Raw genomic sequence first — 18,891 nt, 5'->3', positions numbered from 1 at the left:
TGGAAATGTTACGTTATCCTTTTCTTCAAGCCTTTAGAGATCCTTAGTGTTCGTCCCATGCCCTTTTGAATTTATTAACTGTTCTTACCTTCACCATCCCTTCTGGGAGGGCATTCCAGGCATCCACCACTCTCTCTGTGATAAGTTATTTCCTTTTGTTGATTCTGAGTTTTCCTCATGGATTTTCATTCGTGATCGCTAGTTCTGCTGGAAAAGATTCAAAGTTCATGCATCATTAAAACCTTTCAGGTATCTGAAGGTCTGCATCACATCTCCCCTGCACCTCCTCTCTTCCAGGGTGTACATATTCAGATCCTTTAGCGTCTTCTCATAAGTCTTCCAATACCGACCCCCAAAGCATTTTGTTTGCCCTTCTCTGCACCGTCTCCATCCTGTCTCTGTCCCTTTTGAGATTCGGTCTCCAGAACTGAACACAGTACTCCAGGTGAGGCCTCACCAAGGACCTGTACAAGGGGATTATCACCTCCTTTTTCTTCCTGGTTATTCCTCTCTCTATGCAGCCCAGCATTCTCCTGGCTTTAGCTATCGCCTTGTCACATTGCTTTGCCATCTTCATATCGCCAGACACTATCACCCCAAGGTCCCTCTCCCAGTCCATGCACATCAGTCTTACATGCAGCTGTTTTGGATTTCTGCACCCCAGATGCTGACTCTGCACTTCTTGGCATTGAATTCCAGCTGCCAAATCCTCGACCACCCTTCAAGCTTTCTTAAATCACTTTTTTGCTTCCCACATTTGTACTATCACTCCAGACAAGTCAGCGATGTTGAGTGTGCACCTCTTTTGGTAGGTAAGTATGAGGCTCATATTAAAAAAAAGTTGAGTGTTTAAATTTAGGAGCCAATTTCAGCCAAACCTAGGAAGCTAAGGGCCTCATTTATTAAGATGTTTCTGCTATTTATTCTGTGTCTATGGGAAAAAAGCTTAGCAAACTTTGCCCTAACTTTGCAGAAAATAGGAGGCAAACTTGACGCACCTAAATTTTTGCTTACTATTCACTTTAACTTGCCGCCTAGCCCTGGAAATCAGCACTGAGAGAGGCTTCTAAGGATGTTCACCTGTTAGGCTCTTATTTTCAACCAAACTTCGATGCTGAGGTTTTAGTTGGAAATTCACATACATTTTGGCCTGCTATTCATTTGCCTGGATTTAGGCTCCTAAATTAGATGTTTAGTAATGAAAATCAGTGCTAAGCATTTAACTTTGTTTCCCCGCCCTCTTTGTAAGCCCTTAAGCCAGGTTAGTAAAACCAGGAGCCTAACTTTATAGAGACTCAGCCCAAAGCTGAACTCCCAAAGTTAGAAGCCTAAACCCTTTGAAAATTGACCTCTGAGTCCCTAATTTCATTCCCCTAACTTGACCCTTCTCCTGGCCCAGTCTACTTTTGGCCTATTAGGTTTGGGCACATTGGGAAAACAGGCACCTAAATCCTTAAGTTAGGCACATGGATGTAGGGGAATATTGGCCCCTACTTGTATTTCCCTCCCCTCCTCCCTGCCTTCAGTATCTGCCCCAGCCTTGCCTGAATTCTGCTGCCGCTGCTGGTCGGCAGCTCCTGGCAGAGGAAAATGTCTCTGAGCCTCTTTTCCTCCAGCTCAGTGAGCCACAAAAACGGCCCTTCTGAAGCACTGCCCTCAGACGGTATTTATCCCATTTTGTATGTAAACCACAGCTAAAGGCTTGCACGTGCTATGGAGCCCAGGCCCAGAATATCTGACTGCCATCATGCAATACATTTCAAACTGAGTCGCACTGCACATTTGATTTTATTTACTTTAATTTGTTGCAGAACTTGTAAAGTATAAATGAAAAGAGAAGGGAGCAGATGGTGAAAGCGTTTCCCACAGTCGGAAATTTGAGGAAAACCCGTATTGCATCGGGCTCGTATTACAACTTCCCATCATGGCAGTAGGGGAACGTGTTTTGTTAGATGTTTTGTCACATTATCTCTCAGTTCAAATTTTATTTTATTCAGTTTCATTATTTTTGATCCAGTGAAATAAATCAAGGTAGGAGTAGGACAGAAAGTTGTTAAGTTGGTGAGGAATCGGCTGAGCAATCGAATGTCGAGGGTGGTGGTGAATTGAGCCAGTTGATATCGTGTATCTGGATTGCCAGAAAGCATTTGGCAAAGTCCCTCATGAGAGACTTTATTTATTTATTTAGCATATTTTATATACCGAAGTATAGCAGAGTTGCCTTCACTCTGGTTTACAGATACAACAACTTGATACATTTAAAGTGATTTAACAGCAAACACTGTAAAAACTGGTATGGAACAATAGCATAAATAGATAATGATATACCATGTAATAGGTAAACGAAGAAATCTGAGTTCAAATCATGTAAGGAACATCTGTTATAGAACGAAAGGGAAGGATTCTGGGAGTCAGAAAGAGTTAGTCAAAGGTGGGAGATTGTATGTCGGATGGAGGGACACACAAAGGGATAGATCTGTTGATTTATCCTTTATAGTCATTGAGAGTGTTGCCTTAGAGAGTTTGGCTGAGTAGCCAGGCTTTAAGATCTTTTTAAAAAGATTTTATGTTTTCTTGAGCGGTCAGATGAATAGGTAACGAGTTCCATAACTTCGGGCCAATGATGGAAATGGCTCTGTTTCTTGTGGAGGATAGTTTGGCATGTGGAAGAGAAGGAATCACTAGTTGGAGTTTACTTGTTGTTCTTGTCGTGCAAGGTGATCTATGAATATGTATGATGTTATCCAGGGCTGTGTAGTCTGCTTTGTAAATTGCTTTATGAAGAATTGTGATAACTTTGAATTCTATTCTTTTCTCTATCGGTAGCCACATTAAATTGTTGAGGACGGGAGTTATGTGGTCAGATTTTCTTTTACCCGTCAGGACTCTGGCAGCCGCATTCTGCAGTAACTGCAGAGGTTTTAAGGATGTTTTAGGTAAGCCAATCAGGAGAGAGTTGCAATAGTCCAAACTGGTAAAGATGAGGGCTTGTAAGACGGTTTTGAAATCATGGGGGTGAAGCAGCTGGTTTAGGTGTTTGATTACTTGTAGTTTATGAAAGTCCTCTTTTGTTCTTGTAGTAATGTGTTTTTTGAAGTTTAGATCATTGTCTAACCATATGCCTAGGTCTTTTACGTTGTCTTTAAGTTGAATGTGGATGTTATCAAACTGGAAGGGTGGTGTGGTTTTTGATTCAGAGTTTTTTCTTACGATTAGAATACATTCAGTTTTACTCATATTTAAGCATAATTTTAGGTTGATTAGCATGTTTCAGATTGCATCCAGATGTGAAGCTGCTCTTGATAATGTATCTTCTACGGAGGAGAGTATTGGAATGAGGATTTGTATGTCATCAGCGTACATGTAGTACGTGATGCCTAGGCTTGATAGGAGATGGCATAAAGGTATAAGGTAGATATTGAATAGTATGGGTGATAGTGCCGATACTTGTGGCACTCCTGCCTCATGGGGGATAGCGTTGGATGATTTGTTGTTGTAGGAAACTTTGAAATACCTGTTTTTAAGGAACGATGTAAACCAACTAAGAGTTTTGCTGTGAGCCCAATGGATTCAAGGCTATAAATAAGCTTTTTGTGGTCCACTGTGTCAAAGGCTGCAGAGAGGTCCAGCAGGATCAGTAGGTACCCTTTTTTGTTGTCAAATCCTCTTAGTATAGTGTTAGAAAGGTTGAGTAGGAGGGTTTCTGTACTGTGGTTTTTCCTGAAACCATATTGGGTGGGATAAAGTATTTTGTTGTCGTCTAGATGTTCGTTAAGTTGTTTCAGGACCACCTTCTCCATCAATTTAGCAAAGAGGGGTAGATTCGAGATTGGGCAGTAATTGTTTAGGTCTTCTGGGTTGAGGTTTTTTTTCTTTAGGAAATTAAAAAGTCATGGGATTGGGTCAGTGTCCTATTGTGGATTGTGATAGAAAACAGAGAGTAGGGCTAAATGGTAAATTTTCCCAGTGGAGAAAGATGAATAGTGGATTTCCCCAGGGATCTCTTCTGGGATCGATGCTTTTTAAAATATTCATAATGACCTGGATGAGTGAGGTGATCAAATTTACCAATGACACCAAAGTATTCAAGGTTGTTAAATCACAAGAGGATTGTGAGAAATTGCAAGAGGACCTTGTAAAACTGGGATACTGGGCATGCAAATGAAATTTAATGTGGACAAGTGCAAAGTGATGCACTTAGGGTAGAGAAACCCAAATTATAGCTGCACAATGCAAGATTCCACATTAGGAGTCTAAAAAACACCAATCAGAGAAACACTGATCTACTATATATTGTAGGGATGTGAATTGGGTGCCCAACCATTCCCGCTTTCGGGATCGTCTGGCCGGGGGAAAAAATCATTTTCCTGCGTTTCCCCGATTTTTTTTTTTTAGTGAAAAATAATTTTTGGGTTAGCGCGCACTAACAAAAATAGCAAAAAATAACAAAAAGTAACAAAAATAAATGGTTTTTTGTTAGTGCGTGCTAACATGAGTTAGAGTGCACTAACCCGAAAAATGATTTTTATGAAAAATCAGGGGTAAAATTGATCGTTTCTTTCTTTTAACCGATTTCTAATGAATTTAGAAATATCGTACGATATTTCAATTTGTTAGAAAAATGATTCACATCCCTAATATATTGATCCAACAAAAATAGCCAGTGTTAATACAATCAATAGCTTCTGCTCACCAATGTTCAAACCATATATTCAATACAAAAAAATGTTTAAGAATCCTTAATTCTATCTTTAATTTTTATATTTTTCATATGGAGAGAAAACGACCTCTGTAGTAGAAAGAAACATCAGGACTCAGTCTTCAACGTTTCCTTCTGGTACTGAGGTCTGATTGGACAATATTCAATAAAAGTACATGAAAATAGAAATCTGCAGTAGAAAAAGACGTTCAGATACACTGGGTCGTGCTGTAATGCTGGAAAGAGGAAGAATCCGAGGAAATGTTAAGAAATACTTCTTTACCAGGAGAATGGTGGCTGCTTGGAAAAACCTACCAGCAGGGTTTGTAACAGAAACTCAACACAATAATTCAAGCATGTTTGTGCTAGATAAAGGCAAGGAACGGAGACGACCAGAGATCACGTAAGGTGCAACTGGGGAGGGAGACTGGCTGTGCCATGAGCTCCTGATTTGTTAACAATTACCATGAATTAATAGGACATGTGTCAGATTTATGGACTAAAAAGACCCTGGCAGCTTAATCGCAGCTGTCAGAGAACCCTGGAATTATTCGTTTCCGTGCAGCAACTTTCCGATTATCTAACTTATCTAGTAAATAAAAACAATTCTGCTTGAAAGAAACCAACACTTCATCTTCTGTTTCTTTTTTTCTTTTATTTAGAAAAAACTAACTACATGGCCTTGGCAAGTTGCTCTCTGCCTCTGTCCCTGTACAAGTTAGCCAGGAGCTCATATCTTCTAATTCCTCATTAGCAGATCCGATAACCAATCAATGCATCATTCAGTCACTTATTGCCTCTTGTAACTAAGTCTGAATATGTAAGAACACCCTTTTTCATCATGCAGAGTGTCACTTTTTGCAGAAGAGGTGCTGCTAGCCCTATGTTATGGCTACCGTCTAAAGCCTCGCTAAAAATAAACCTTTTCCTAAGATAACAACAACACAGAGAACAGAAAACAGCTAGCTCTACAGAATAAAAGGTAAAATGTTCCACTGTTTCTCAATAGAGCTGACCTAGAATATAGAGACCTCAGAACCCCTCCCCCTCCCCCCCCCCCCAGAGAATAAAATGCTCATTCACACCTTTCCCTCCCCAGCCTGGGCACATTCTGCTCTCACCACGAGCGCAGTATCCACTAGTGATGAGCAAAGCCTGAACCTTTTGCTTTGGGCTTCGTTTTCGACCTGCTGCAGGAATTATCATATTTCCTGCAGTTCGGGCCTTTGAAATTTGGAGGGACCCGAATTTCAGGTTAGTGCGCACTAAACCGAAAACAAATTTTTCACGAAATTTCGGGAAAAATTCATTCGGGGTTCGTTGTCTCCAAACAGGACAAATGCACATCCCTGGTATCCACACAGAAGGAATGTGAGCAGCATGGTAAGTTCAGCCTCAGAAATGACAATTTGTGTCTTTTTGTTTTTTCTAGAACGAATGTGCAAACTTTGTGCGTGTCCTTCACCATTATAACAGAACCCATCTTCTGGCCTGCGGCACTGGGGCTTTTGAGCCAGTCTGTGCTTTCATCAGAGTTGGACACCGGTCACAGGTAAGAACAAAACAAGTGGTCCAGCATTTTTCTGAATTAAGCCAGTAAATAAATCGATGCATTGTTCTGCCCAGGCTACTTAATTATAGTTTTCCTTTGGTAAGCTGGGAATCATGAATCCAGATTTGTTATGCTCCACAAACTTGCACAATGCCAAAATCTGCATACAAGCTGGGTTTGCTGGAGGATATTAGTAGAGTGTGTAGCATTGCATGATGTTTGCTAAGCGGTAAGAAAAGGAAGGCATGAAGGTTTCTTTCTTTATTTATTGCTTGCCACATGGCCTTTGTAGCTGGATATTGTTATCCAGTAATGTGACTCATGAAAGCTTTCCTTGTGGTTCATCGGCCTGATCTGTTCATCGCCCAATCGTAGAAACACCTGTCATTCAATGTCGGCTCATGCCACTGCCACCCCAAAATATGAGTCTTACAAGCTGCATGTGCCAAGTCACACAATACCTCAAAAATCTTAAAAAGCTCAACAAAAGTGCAGTTTGTGAAATTAGACACTGCTCAGTAAGCAGGGGCCTTCCATACCTTGCTATAAAAGAAAGCGTGAGCCATAAGATGGGCGACGTACAGCCAAAAGCTGGCGAATAAGTAAATTAATTTTAGGTGCTTGTGCCCGCTTTTCAAAGGAAGAAAATATGGCAGCAGATGGTATAGTCAGGCATTAGCTTTACTAATTATTAATAACATTCATCATTAAAGTGCAAGCGAGACAATCAGAGACCCACATCGAAGCAGATAGCTATACAGTAAGACATTACTATCATCCGGCACCGGTGTGACGTTCAGGCTGAAATGTGAATGCAGGGTGGTGATCATCTACAGAGCAGAAATCCATCGGTGGTGTCTTCATGCTATAGTGACACAGCAGTATCTCCAGCAGTGTTTACAAGAGGTGAGGACGTTAGCAAACCAAAATACATACGAGGACCAGTCTTTGCTATAGTGTTCTTCCTGGATAGTTCTCCATCTGCAGTGTCCCATAAATGTTTTACCAGTTTCATTTCATGGGTGTTGATTTTCTGATTTAGCCAAAGCTTGGATACATGATAACTAGAAAAGTAACATTGACTTGACCCTTTTCTTGAGGTTTACCTGCTGCCTTAGTTTTAAGTGAAGTAACTTGTCTGTCAATTGCTTTCTGTCTTCATGGATCACACTGGGGTCCTGAAGTCTTATGTCCTCTCTTATCATCCTATGTCCAAAACTCCCATTTATCCCTCCACCCAAAAAAATAAATAAATAAATAAAAATCATGGGCTTCAGCCAGTGCTCTGTTATTTGGGAAAAGTTATATTATCCCAAAATTGGTTGGTTTCATATGATCCATTCCCAAGGAATACTCCAGCATCCAAAATTCTTTAATTAGAAAACAACCATTATCTAGAACTTCCGTTATCTAGAAAAATGCATCATCTGCATCAAGCACCGTTGTGCATGAAAGATGTTTTACTGTACCAAAGTCACAAATTCCAATTTTTGTACAGAAACTAAAGTAAATTATGTTTATTTAAATATTTATATCCCTCTCTGTCAATATTTCTAGGTAGTTAACAAAAGATCATTTATAATAAACATAAAAACATCAAACAGCCCTAGTCTGTGCCGAGCACTCATCTAGGACACTCCCTCCTTCCTTCACAGGTGCATGAGAAGAAGACTGATGGGCAACCAAAATGCTAAAGGGGACGCATCAGCTCCCCTATGAGGAAAGGCTGAGGAGGTTAGGACTCTTCAGCTTGGAGAGGGGATATGATAGAGGTCTATAAAATAATGAGTGGGGTGAAACGGGTAAATAGGAAATGGTTATCTACTCTTTCCAATATTACTAGGATTAGGGAACACACCGTAAAGCTAATAGGCGAAGTAAACCGCTATTACCCTTCACAGAAAGCTTGGGGATAGCTTGCACAGAGCAAAACGTTTACTAATCTTAAGAGAAGGCTTGGGGCAATCAGCACAGTGCAGGATATTTTGGCAGCCAAGGTGAACCTTACAAACTAGCACACACCCCTCCCGCCACAGTCCCCCTCTCCCCAGTTGCATGCACCACACACATAATTATAAAATCTAACTTTTATATTAACATATTTTACATGTCTTGCATGTTTTAGTTAAATCTTGTTTGGACAACTGCAATTCTTTGTACCTTGGCCTACCCCTTTTTACCATTAGGGCCTTGCAATTGGTATAAAATACTACTGCATGATTGGTCTCAGGTGTCCATGCTCATGACCATATTACTGTTGCGTTTGGTGATCTGCAGGCTGCTCATGTGAACTGGTGCACTCACCTCCCCTAGCAGGGCTGTCTCCCTACCACTCAACTCAACGGAATACCATCAGATACCCAAGGAGCAGGACGTTGCCGGCCCTGACCAGCCGTGCTCCTCCTTAGGTGTGCACGCCTGATGTCATCTTATTTAACGGGCCCACGGCAGGAAGAGCCCCATGCCACCTCCTAATGATCTCACACACTGAGCCTATAAAGAGTTATCTCCGTCTTTCCCTCACTACCTCAGTGACAGGTCCAGTTACCAAGCATAGTGCGTGTTGCTTCCCAAGCTTGTTCCTGCCTTTGTCGTTAGTCTGTTCCAGTCCTTGCCTGCCCAACCTTCTTTTGCCTTGCCTGTTATGCCTCAGCCCTATCCATTCCTCTTCTTCTATCTCGGACAGATACCTGGTTTGACCGCTGGATACACCCAACTGCTGCCTGCCTCTGACTCTTGCCCAGACCTTGACATGTCTACTCACCACCTGCCCATTGCCTTCGCCTGGCCTTGTACCACATCTCCAGTCAACAGCAGAGGCCCTCACCTAAGTCTTGCCAGCCCCGGCAACCCTAGGCCTTAATGTACTGGCTCCCCAACTCCTCCTGCCAGTTACAATGGAACTGGTCTCCACAATATTCTCTAACCAGACCTTTGTAGACTCTGGCTCCAGGGAAAACTTTATTTTGCAAGACCTGGTCGACCATCTCCTGATTCCCATGGTCCAGATAAGTTCCCTGCTGATGATCTCCTTGGTCTATTGGAGATCCACTTCCAGGCCAAGTTACCCAGACCACGGTGCCTATCGTCTTACACATTAGCCTCAATCACGTAAAGAAGATCAGTTTTCACATGAAATCCAGAGCAATTCATCCCATCATATTAGGTCTGCCATGGCTTTAACAACATCAATCTCACCTTGATTAGTCCAATAACTTATCCAATCCTTTTTTAAACACAGCTATACTAACTGCACTAGCCACATCCTCTGGCAACAAATTCCAGAGTTTAATTGTGCATTGAGTGAAAAAGAACTTTCTCCGATTAGTTTTAAATGTGCCACATGCTAACTTCATGGAGTGCCCCCTAGGATTGGATAAGTTCTTGGAGGAGAAGTACATTACCTGCTATTGATTAAGTTGACTTAGAAAATAGCCACTGTTACTAGCAACAATAACATGGGATAGACTTGGTTTTTGGGAAATTGCCAGGTGGCCTGGATTTGCCACTGTTGGAAACAGGATGCTGGGCTTGATGGACCCTTGGTCTGACCCAGTATGGCATGTTCTTATGTTCTTATTCTCTCTGCTCCTTCCAGTATGTCCAATCTGTTGTAGATCTTAGTATCATCCGCAAAAAGACAAACATTACCTTCCGCAATGTCTCTCACAAAGATGTTAAGTATGACCAGTCCCAACACCGATCCTTGCAGCACTCTGCTTATCCCATTCTCTCTTCAGAGTAGGTTCCATTTACCATCACACACTGTCCTCTATCCATCAAACAGTTTGTAATCCATGTCACCACTTTGGCACTCACTTCCAAGCTTCTCATTTTGTTCACAAACCTCCCATGCTGGACCATATCAAAAGCTTTGCTGAAATCCAAGTAGATTACATTGAACGCTCTTCCTTGATCCAATTCTTTAGTCACCCAATCGAAAAAATCAAATAGATTTGTCTGACAGGACCTTCCCCTGGTGAGTCCATGCTGATTGTAGATAGTTCACTATCCTTTCCTTCAGCAGATTCTCCATTACTTTTCCCACCACCGAGGTGAGGCTAACCTGCCTGTAGTTTCCAGCCTCCTCTCTGCTCCCACTCTTGTGAAGCAGGACCACCACCGCTCTTCTCCAATCACTTGGCACCCATTTCCAGGGATGTTTTGCAGTGGACCCGCCAGCACATCTCTGAGCTCCCTTAGGATCCTGGCATGAACGTCATTTGACCCCTTGGCTTTGTCCACTTTCAGTTTTCCTAGCTCTTCCCATACATTCTCTTCTGTAAATGGAGTTTTGTCTATTCCACCCTCCTCCAATGTCTTGTTAGCTAGTGACGGTCCTTCTCTAGGATCTTCTTTAGTGAACACCGAACTGAAGTATTTGTTTAATATTTCTGCCTTATCTTCATCTCTCGCCACTCATTGATCCTTTTCACCTTTCAATTTCATGATACCACTTTGGACCTTTCTTCTTTCTCTGATGTATCTGAAAATGATTTGTTACCTCTCTTTACCTCTTTGGCAATCCATTCTTCCACCTGACCTTTTGCTTTCTTGATTACTTTCTTAGTCTCCCTCAGTTTCACCAGATATTCTTCCCTGTGTTCCTCTTTGTGGGATCCTTTATATTTCTTGAACGCTTTTCTTTTTGCTTTTATTTTATCAGCCACCTCCTTTGAGAACCAGATAGGTTTCTTATTTCTCTTGCTTTTATTTACTTTTCTACATATAGATTAGTTATCTTTGTTCTTCCTTTAGGAACATCCCCATTTTGACAAAGCCTGTATTTGTGAACTTCAAAACTCTGGTCTTCATGTGTCATCCCTGTATCCTGTTTGCGATATCAATCCATACCGTCTTATGATCACTGGTGCTCAGGTGGGCACCTACTCGGACACTTTATCTGGCATTCTTTGCACAGTTGCTTTCTTGCTTACATTTAAATGGCATTGCATATTTTCTTTGCATGTGCTATGCAAAGGTCGCATTATGAGACTCTAGCACAGTGTAACAAGTTTAGCACAGATTCTTTCCTTTAACAGTTAATAGTTGATTTTCCTTGTGTTTAATAATGCTTATGTAATGAAAGCTAATTGACATGTAACTAGGGCTGGCTCTCGGTCAAGTCTGTGCAAAGATACTGATCCAGTCTTGGTTTTGTCCCAATTGAGGTATAATTGTACATATATAGGAAATTCAGAATTACAACTCCATGCATTCAATGGGGCAATATGAAGACTGGCTCAGCATCTTTGGGTTGACCTGGGCATTGTGGTAACTCTACACAGGAAGCTCAACTTTCCAACTTAGCCAGCATTAGAGGAGTGTGTGAGAAGAGGTCTTCAGATGGAACTTAAATACATTCAAAGAAGTCAGTCTATCTTGTCAGATTTAATATGTGCAGCCAGGACCAGTGTCCCCTCCCCCCGGCTCCTCACAGACACATCAGATTGTTCCTCCGGCCCTTCCAATAGCAATGTGCATTGTTTGTTTTGGTGAGTTTCGGTTCATTTTAATGTGTGCTATTTAGAAATATTGCACATTAAAACAAAATAATATTTTTCTGTACGCCATTTCATTTTTAGTGCCTGCTGTTTCAAAGCAATGCTTGCTAAAACAAAATGAATTTGAAAAAAATGAAAGTTTCACCTTGAACATCCTTATTAAATAGTTCATCACAAGTATTTGATTTCACAAACCAAAATGATCTGATAGTATAAAAGTAGCCTTTAAAGATAGATAATACTTTTTATTACTTGAAACTCAAAATGTGGACGTGATATGTTACAGCACATAATTTTGCTTGAAATTTTAACTTTCAGAACCTTGGACTCCTACTGTCAATGCCCACATGACCTTCGAGAGTCCAAGCAGTGATTGCTGACAATAACTTGATTGTCCCTAAGTCGTGGCATCTTTCGGAAACAAAGAAAGGGGAGAGGTCGTCATTGTTGGCACAATACTGACTTCTATCATTTTACTTTTTGAAGGAACACATCTTTCAGCTGGAATCTCACAGAGTGGAAAGAGGACGTGGACGATGTCCTTTTGACCCCAGCTCCTCCTTCATCTCAACTTTTAGAGGTAATTATCTCTATGTTACAATTTTCAAGAAGCCGTCAAGCTGCCTTTTGGATTTTTTTCTGCAATTCTCCAACCTGTTGTCAGCAGTTGTCTTTAACCTTCAACCTCTTGGCTTTATTTGCAATAGAGCTGGCAGGTCCAGGATTAAATTTCAGGTAGCATTACTTTCAGCAACTGTTTCAGCTCTGTGAGCAGGTGCTACTTAAATATGTCACTTCATACAGTGATGTTATCACCGGCTACAAAATGCTCCAGGACTATCTTTTCTTTCTTTTAATAAATGCATTAATTGCAACTGTATAAAAGTGATAACTGGAAAATAATTCAACAGTATTTCATCTTGCCTATCATTTAAGGTCCAATCAATCCAGTCCTTTTTTATTATTAGAGTGAATTTTGCAGTTGTGTATAGAAGTTGGAAAAAATGAGCATACATTTGCAATTATTTATTTCCATAATATATGGTATAAATGCTTGCTTCTTAATCTAAGAAGGCTCTCCTTTGCTATGTCTCCTGTTTCTCATGGGAGTCTCCCATACTATGTCAATCTGTTGCCCTCCAGCTTGGGGAGCAGAAAACTCCAGTGGGATCATGAGCTTAGAGCCATTACCCGTCCCACCAACCTTAAGCGTTCAGAGGTCGTAAGTCAAGCCCTCTGACTACAGGAATCAGCAGTGCAAGACGCAAATGAGAGGCGAGAGCCAAGGAAGGGAAGAAGGGAGTCTGAGAATAAAGAGACCAAGAAAGAAAGGGAAATAGAGAGGGAGAAAATGGGAGAAAGTGAAAGAGGAAGGGGTAGGAAGGAATGAGAAAAGGAATGCGTTGTTATATAATATCGGTTTATTCATGCCAAGCCCGCACCCAAGTGTTACAATGATATAATAACCAAACAATCACCATACAAACACAAAATACAACAATATAAATCCCCACTGCAGTCCCCCCCCCCCCTTACATTCCCTCCTGCAGGCAGAGCATCCCCCACCCTCTGCTCTGCTCGGGGAGCTGGAACAGACTGCAGGGTCAGGATTATTCTAGGTGAGAGACCTCCCTCAGTCTCGACCAACAATGCTGAAGAGGGGGGAAAGCCTAAAAGCAAACGTTTCTCTCCCCCTGTACATCCAGGAGAAGGCCCCAGTCCCGCCTGGTCGCTCTCAAAGGATTTTACCTCTCCCTGTACTCACGTTTTCTCTTCTTAATCCCTGTTCTGAGCATCTTTACCAGCTTTGTATCTGCCCCCCAAAACATTCAGCATATCCAGGCTCTAGATTAGGCACCCCTGCTGAAGCCTACTCCATGCTGGTTTCTGCAAAGGACCAACAGGTTAAGTAGCATTAGAATTTACATTGTTGTTGTGGTTCACACTATCGGCCGATAAGTTTGTGAGAGCAATAGATGTGAAGTAGTAATTATTAAATGACAGGCTCCTGAGTATCAAATGGCACATCTAATACTACATAACACAACTAAAATGAAATGCACTGAGAAACAGAACCATTACATATGAAAACTGTGTGTAGAAAGCCCCCAGGGATACTCCATAACCTGGTTCTGTGTGAGTGTTCTGGGTGAGATTGTAATGACATAGGCTCATTTAGGAATTTGATCTGGAATTTCCCCAATACGGGATTTAAGAAGCCTGCCCTGGGAACCTCAACAGCCAGACTGGCTTTGAAAGTTTTCACAATATACATGAGATAAATCTGCATATACTGGGTATCCAGTGTAAGAACGTGCATAAAACCACAGGAAGTGTGCTCATATAGAACTGACCTTATTGGACTCGGTCATAGATTTTAATAATATGAAATCCAGCAATTTCCTACTCTCCAAATTAGTGGTTCCCAGACCTGTCCTGGGGGACCCCCAGCCAGTCATGAATTTTCTTCAGATAGATTTACATGCATTGCCTCCAGAGCCTGTACATTTATCTCTATATGCATTGAGGTGAATTTGCATCGTAATCGGGGGATGTGTGTGCATGTAGGACGAGCGCGCATGTCCAGATATGAAAAGCTGCCTACATGTGTGCACATTTCCTGATACACGAATATCTCAATCCAGTTCAAAAGGGGCATGGTTAGGGTGGGAGATGGGCTGTCTGGGGCAAAGCCAAGAGATGTGCACACAACTACTTAGTACTTACACACCTGGTTCTGCAGCCAGGCCTAGTGTCGTGTGATTTCACTTCTTCTGTGGAGGAGCTGTAACTTTCTGAGGGTGACTGGGGGGTCTGCAGGCTATTAAACCGGAAGGGTCTGGAGGACTTGGCTCTACACTGGGCTAACTGATGGATGAACTGCAGAAACTGCTCATGGCGTGGACGCCTGCCGGTTATAAAATTCCCCCACTTGTGCGGCTCAGACTAGGGTGCACACGTACGCACGCCCAGGCTACTTTATAACATATGCACGAACGTTATAAAATAGCTGCATCCCAGGGCGCACACCGACGCACACGCATCACAGTGCACCCGTCCCTGCTTAGGGGTCCGCAGAGCAGGCTTTCTCTCCATTTTATAAATAAGTAAATAAAACAGAGCCCTCAAAGTGTTTCTGGTACAGCTGTAACCTCTTCATAATGTTGTGCCTTGCGCACAGTGATGTATTACGTCAGAGACAATGCACAGTAAAGGTTGCATTTTGCTGTTTGTAGTAGAGTTTTTCCTGCGTTTGGACAAAGATTATTTAGTTCATATGAAAACCAGACATGTTAGGGAGTGACTCTAAATATTTACCAAATTTTAAGCAGAAGAAATCAATTATGATTTTGGTGAACAATGTGACACTTTTATGAACATTTCCTAATTTCCAGAGGTTCTTTCACTTACAAAATGGTTCAAGAATATTATTTTTCCCCTGTCCTGGCAGCTTTCCTTCCAGTGCTGGGATACTGACATCATCGCTAATCCCAATGACCATCTCTCAGCAGTGGACCTATGGCTTAATAAACACAAACTCAAGCAAAACCCCTTCATGTCCAAACTCCTCTGATTAAGCCAGCCAGGGCGCTCAGTATTATTAACTTCACTCTCCTGTCAGGGACTCTGTACGTCCTCTGGGGCTACAACTCGACCAGCATCTCGCAATGGAAACCCACATCTCAGCAGTGGTAAAGACCTCCTTTATGCACCTTTGCCAGATTTATCAACCGCAGAGCTATTTATTTATTTAGCCATTTTATATACCATCATTCCAAGAGAAGAAATGCGACCTATCTAGCATCATGCACTCACTGGTCAACAACCTCATCGATTACTGCAGCTATCTATTCCACAATTACTAAATCCAAAAAAATACACTCCCAAAATAAATACTTGTCACTGCTGTAACTGAAACAATTATTAAGGATGGTAGGTGGTAATTTCATACACTGCTACCATCTCAGCAATCAGCTTATAGGTGCCTTATAATGCATCCACCTAACAGGCCACAAGCTTTTTGCATGGCTATTTCTTTATTGTGTTTCTTAGCATTTGAAATTTTTGACTGAAACAAAACACCGCCATGCATCTATCTCTAAACTCAATTTCAAGTCAACCAGAGGTGGCCATGTTTCAAAAGACATACTTTCCTCAGGGGTCCGATCACATTACTCCCGTACTCCACGATCGCCGCGATCACATTACTCCCGTACTCCAGTCCCTACACTGGCTACCAGTAGCATCCAGGATTATATATAAATCCCTCACACTCATACATAAAGCCATTCATAACCAAAATATGCAATGGTTCTCCGAACATTTCATATTCCATAAGCCAAACCGACCAACAAGAACCCAACACCAGGCTAAACTCCTGACACCTTCACCCAAACTAACCAAGCATGTGTCCACTAGGGAGCGCTCATTTATCATCGCAGGAACTACCCTATGGAATAAAATGCCCACCAATCTTCGCCAGGAACCCTGCCACAAAAAATTCAAACAAAACCTTAAAACCTGGCTGTTCAAACAAGCTTGCCCATGACTGACTTTGCTCACCCGACTTGCTGATAACATCCCATTTCGACCTCCCTATGACTCATGACTTCGCTCTTTTTTCATAATGCCATCTCTATCTTTTCTCTCTTCCCCCTCCCCTAAGAACCCCCCTATCTTCTTTGCACTATTATTCTGTATTCTTTCCAATAAAATAAGTCTGTTAGTATCTCCTCTATATGCCCAACCCAGGTTCAGCCCTTAACTACGATGTGTAATGATTCCCTATTATTTTTGCTTAACTCCGTTATCACTTTTGAACACAGTTACTATGTAGTTTCAAATCTTTTGTATATTTACCTCATGTCTTTCAAATTTTGTTCTATACTTATTTCATTGTAAAGCATGTTGCTGCATTATGTTTCATTGTAAACCGAGGTGATGTTCCAAACGTGCCGCAGTATATAAAAATCCCTAAATAAATAAATACATAAATAAATAAATAATCACTCCAGTGGCGGGTCTGAGTAGCGTTCATCAACGTTGTTTGACGCGGAGTCTGTACCTAAAGTTCCAGCATGGGTTGATTTGAAATTGTATGTATGCTTATGCATGGCATGTACTCGTGTCTAAGCATACATATGTGTGGATATTGTGGAGATGTGTATTTTATTAAATGCATGTATATCATATGCACGAGCTATAAAGTACTTGCTTATAATCTGTTCATGGCGACATATGCATCTACATGCCACTGCTTGTGTTTGAAAATTATGCTCCCTGCGTATTCAGCTGTTCTGATACCTCTAGCTCTTTCCCTAGAAATTACCTCACCATCTGGAAAAAAGTCAAAGCTTAGCAGTTTAGCAGATCCTTTGATTCCAAAGCAAAGACGTAAATGTATCTTTTAGTGCCATGAATCTGAAGTCTCCCTGACCAAGAAAGGTTTACCCATTTCTGGGCTACATCTATCCAACTGGGGCCTGCTATTTAGCCGGCAGATATACTTATCTGGATATCTCTGAGCTGGAGAGCTTTGTGGGCAGATCGGGGCAGCGCTACTTAGCTGGATAACTTATTTTATTTATTTATTTATTTATTTATTTAACATTTTTATATACCGACCTTCATGAAAGAAATTCATATCAGATCGGTTTACAAATAACATGAGGGGAATAACAAAGTCAACCATATAACAAGAAATGAAAGTTACATATAACAAGGGGTATTAACCTGGAGGGCTAGGATAGCCGGAGCGATAGAAGGCATAACTGAACAAGTTAGATAATACAATCATATGATGAGGAGAGGCATAAGTGTATAGGCTACACTTGTCAGAGAGTTTAGGTAGGAGTCAGTGTCTGAATTAGTGAGGAATTGCTGGATCTGTAGGTTAAGTGAAGGCCTGGATGAAGAGCCATGTCTTAAGTTTTTTACGGAAGGTAAGCGGGCATGGTTCTAATCTGAGTTCTGTGGGCATCTTGTTCCAGATGGCTGGGCCAGCTGTAGAGAAGGTTCGTTCTTTGGTTGATGATAGGCGAGTAGATTTCGTTGTAGGGGGTTGCAGGGTGCCTTTATATGCTTCTCGAATCGGTCTGTCTGATGAGTATAATTTGAGGGGAATCTGGAGGTCTAGTTGTTGTTGGTTGTGAATGACTTTGTGGATTATAGTGAGAGCCTTGTGTAATATTCTATATTTGATTGGCAGCCAGTGCAGGTTCTGTAGTATGGGAGTGATGTGTGTTCCTCTGTTGGTATTAGTCAGGATTCTTGCCGCAGCATTTTGGAGCATCTGTAATGGTTTGATAGATGAAGTAGGGAGCCCGAGGAGAAGAGAGTTACAGTAATCTGTTTTGGAAAAGAGTGTGACTTGGAGCACTGTCCTGAAATCTTGGAAGTGGAGGAGGGGTTTGAGCCTTTTCATGACTTGTAATTTATAAAAGCAGTCCTTGGTAGTGTTATTGATGGCTTTCTTAAGATTCAGACGGTTATCAATGATTACTCCAAGGTCCCTTACTTGCGTGATCTGGGTGTTGCCTGCTGGTGGATTGATTAAGGTCGAGTGGTCCGAGGAGATGATTAGGAGTTCAGTCTTATTTGCATTCAGAACTAGATTCAAGTTGGTGAGCAGACTGTTTATAGATTTGAGGCAGATTTCCCAAAAGGCGAGAGATTTAGGGAGAGATTCTGTAATGGGAATCAGAATCTGTACGTCATCTGCATAGAGATAGAATTTTAATTTTAGGTCCATAAGCAGTTGACAGAGGGGCAGGAGGTATATATTGAATAGTGTGGGTGACAAGGAAGAGCCTTGTGGTACTCCTAATGTTGATTTGACATCTGGGGATTCGTTGTTATTGATTTTTACTTTGTAGCTTCTGTTACTTAGAAAGGAGTTAAACCAACTGTGTGCAGATCCTGTTAATCCGATTTCTGCTAGGCGATTTAGTAGGATGGAGTGGTTCACGGTGTCAAATGCGGACGAAATGTCCAGAAGGACTAGGATAAAAGATTGACCTTTGTCTAGGCCCATGAGGATGTGGTCGGCAAGGGAGATAAGTAGGGTTTCTGTACTAACTGCTTTACGAAAGCCATATTGGGATGGGTGAAAGATATTGTGCTCTTCCAGGTATACA

The 18,891-nt window shown here is 41.6% G+C and overlaps 1 protein-coding gene across 2 annotated transcripts in view; it reads left to right on the top strand.

Moving 5' to 3' along the window:
• The window catches only part of SEMA3E (semaphorin 3E), a 332,512-nt gene that overhangs the window by 185,112 nt on the left and 128,509 nt on the right, over positions 1–18,891 (top strand). For both annotated transcript variants that reach the window (XM_029615222.1, XM_029615221.1), the window contains exons 4-5: positions 6,132–6,251; positions 12,242–12,335. In XM_029615222.1, the coding sequence (XP_029471082.1) occupies positions 6,132–6,251; positions 12,242–12,335 (214 nt within the window). The remainder of the gene's footprint in view (positions 1–6,131; positions 6,252–12,241; positions 12,336–18,891) is intronic.

This window comes from Rhinatrema bivittatum, chromosome 9, assembly GCF_901001135.1.
Source record: "Rhinatrema bivittatum chromosome 9, aRhiBiv1.1, whole genome shotgun sequence".
Classification (NCBI taxonomy): Eukaryota; Metazoa; Chordata; class Amphibia; order Gymnophiona; family Rhinatrematidae; genus Rhinatrema; species Rhinatrema bivittatum.
This window is presented reverse-complemented; position numbering and strand designations above follow the sequence as displayed.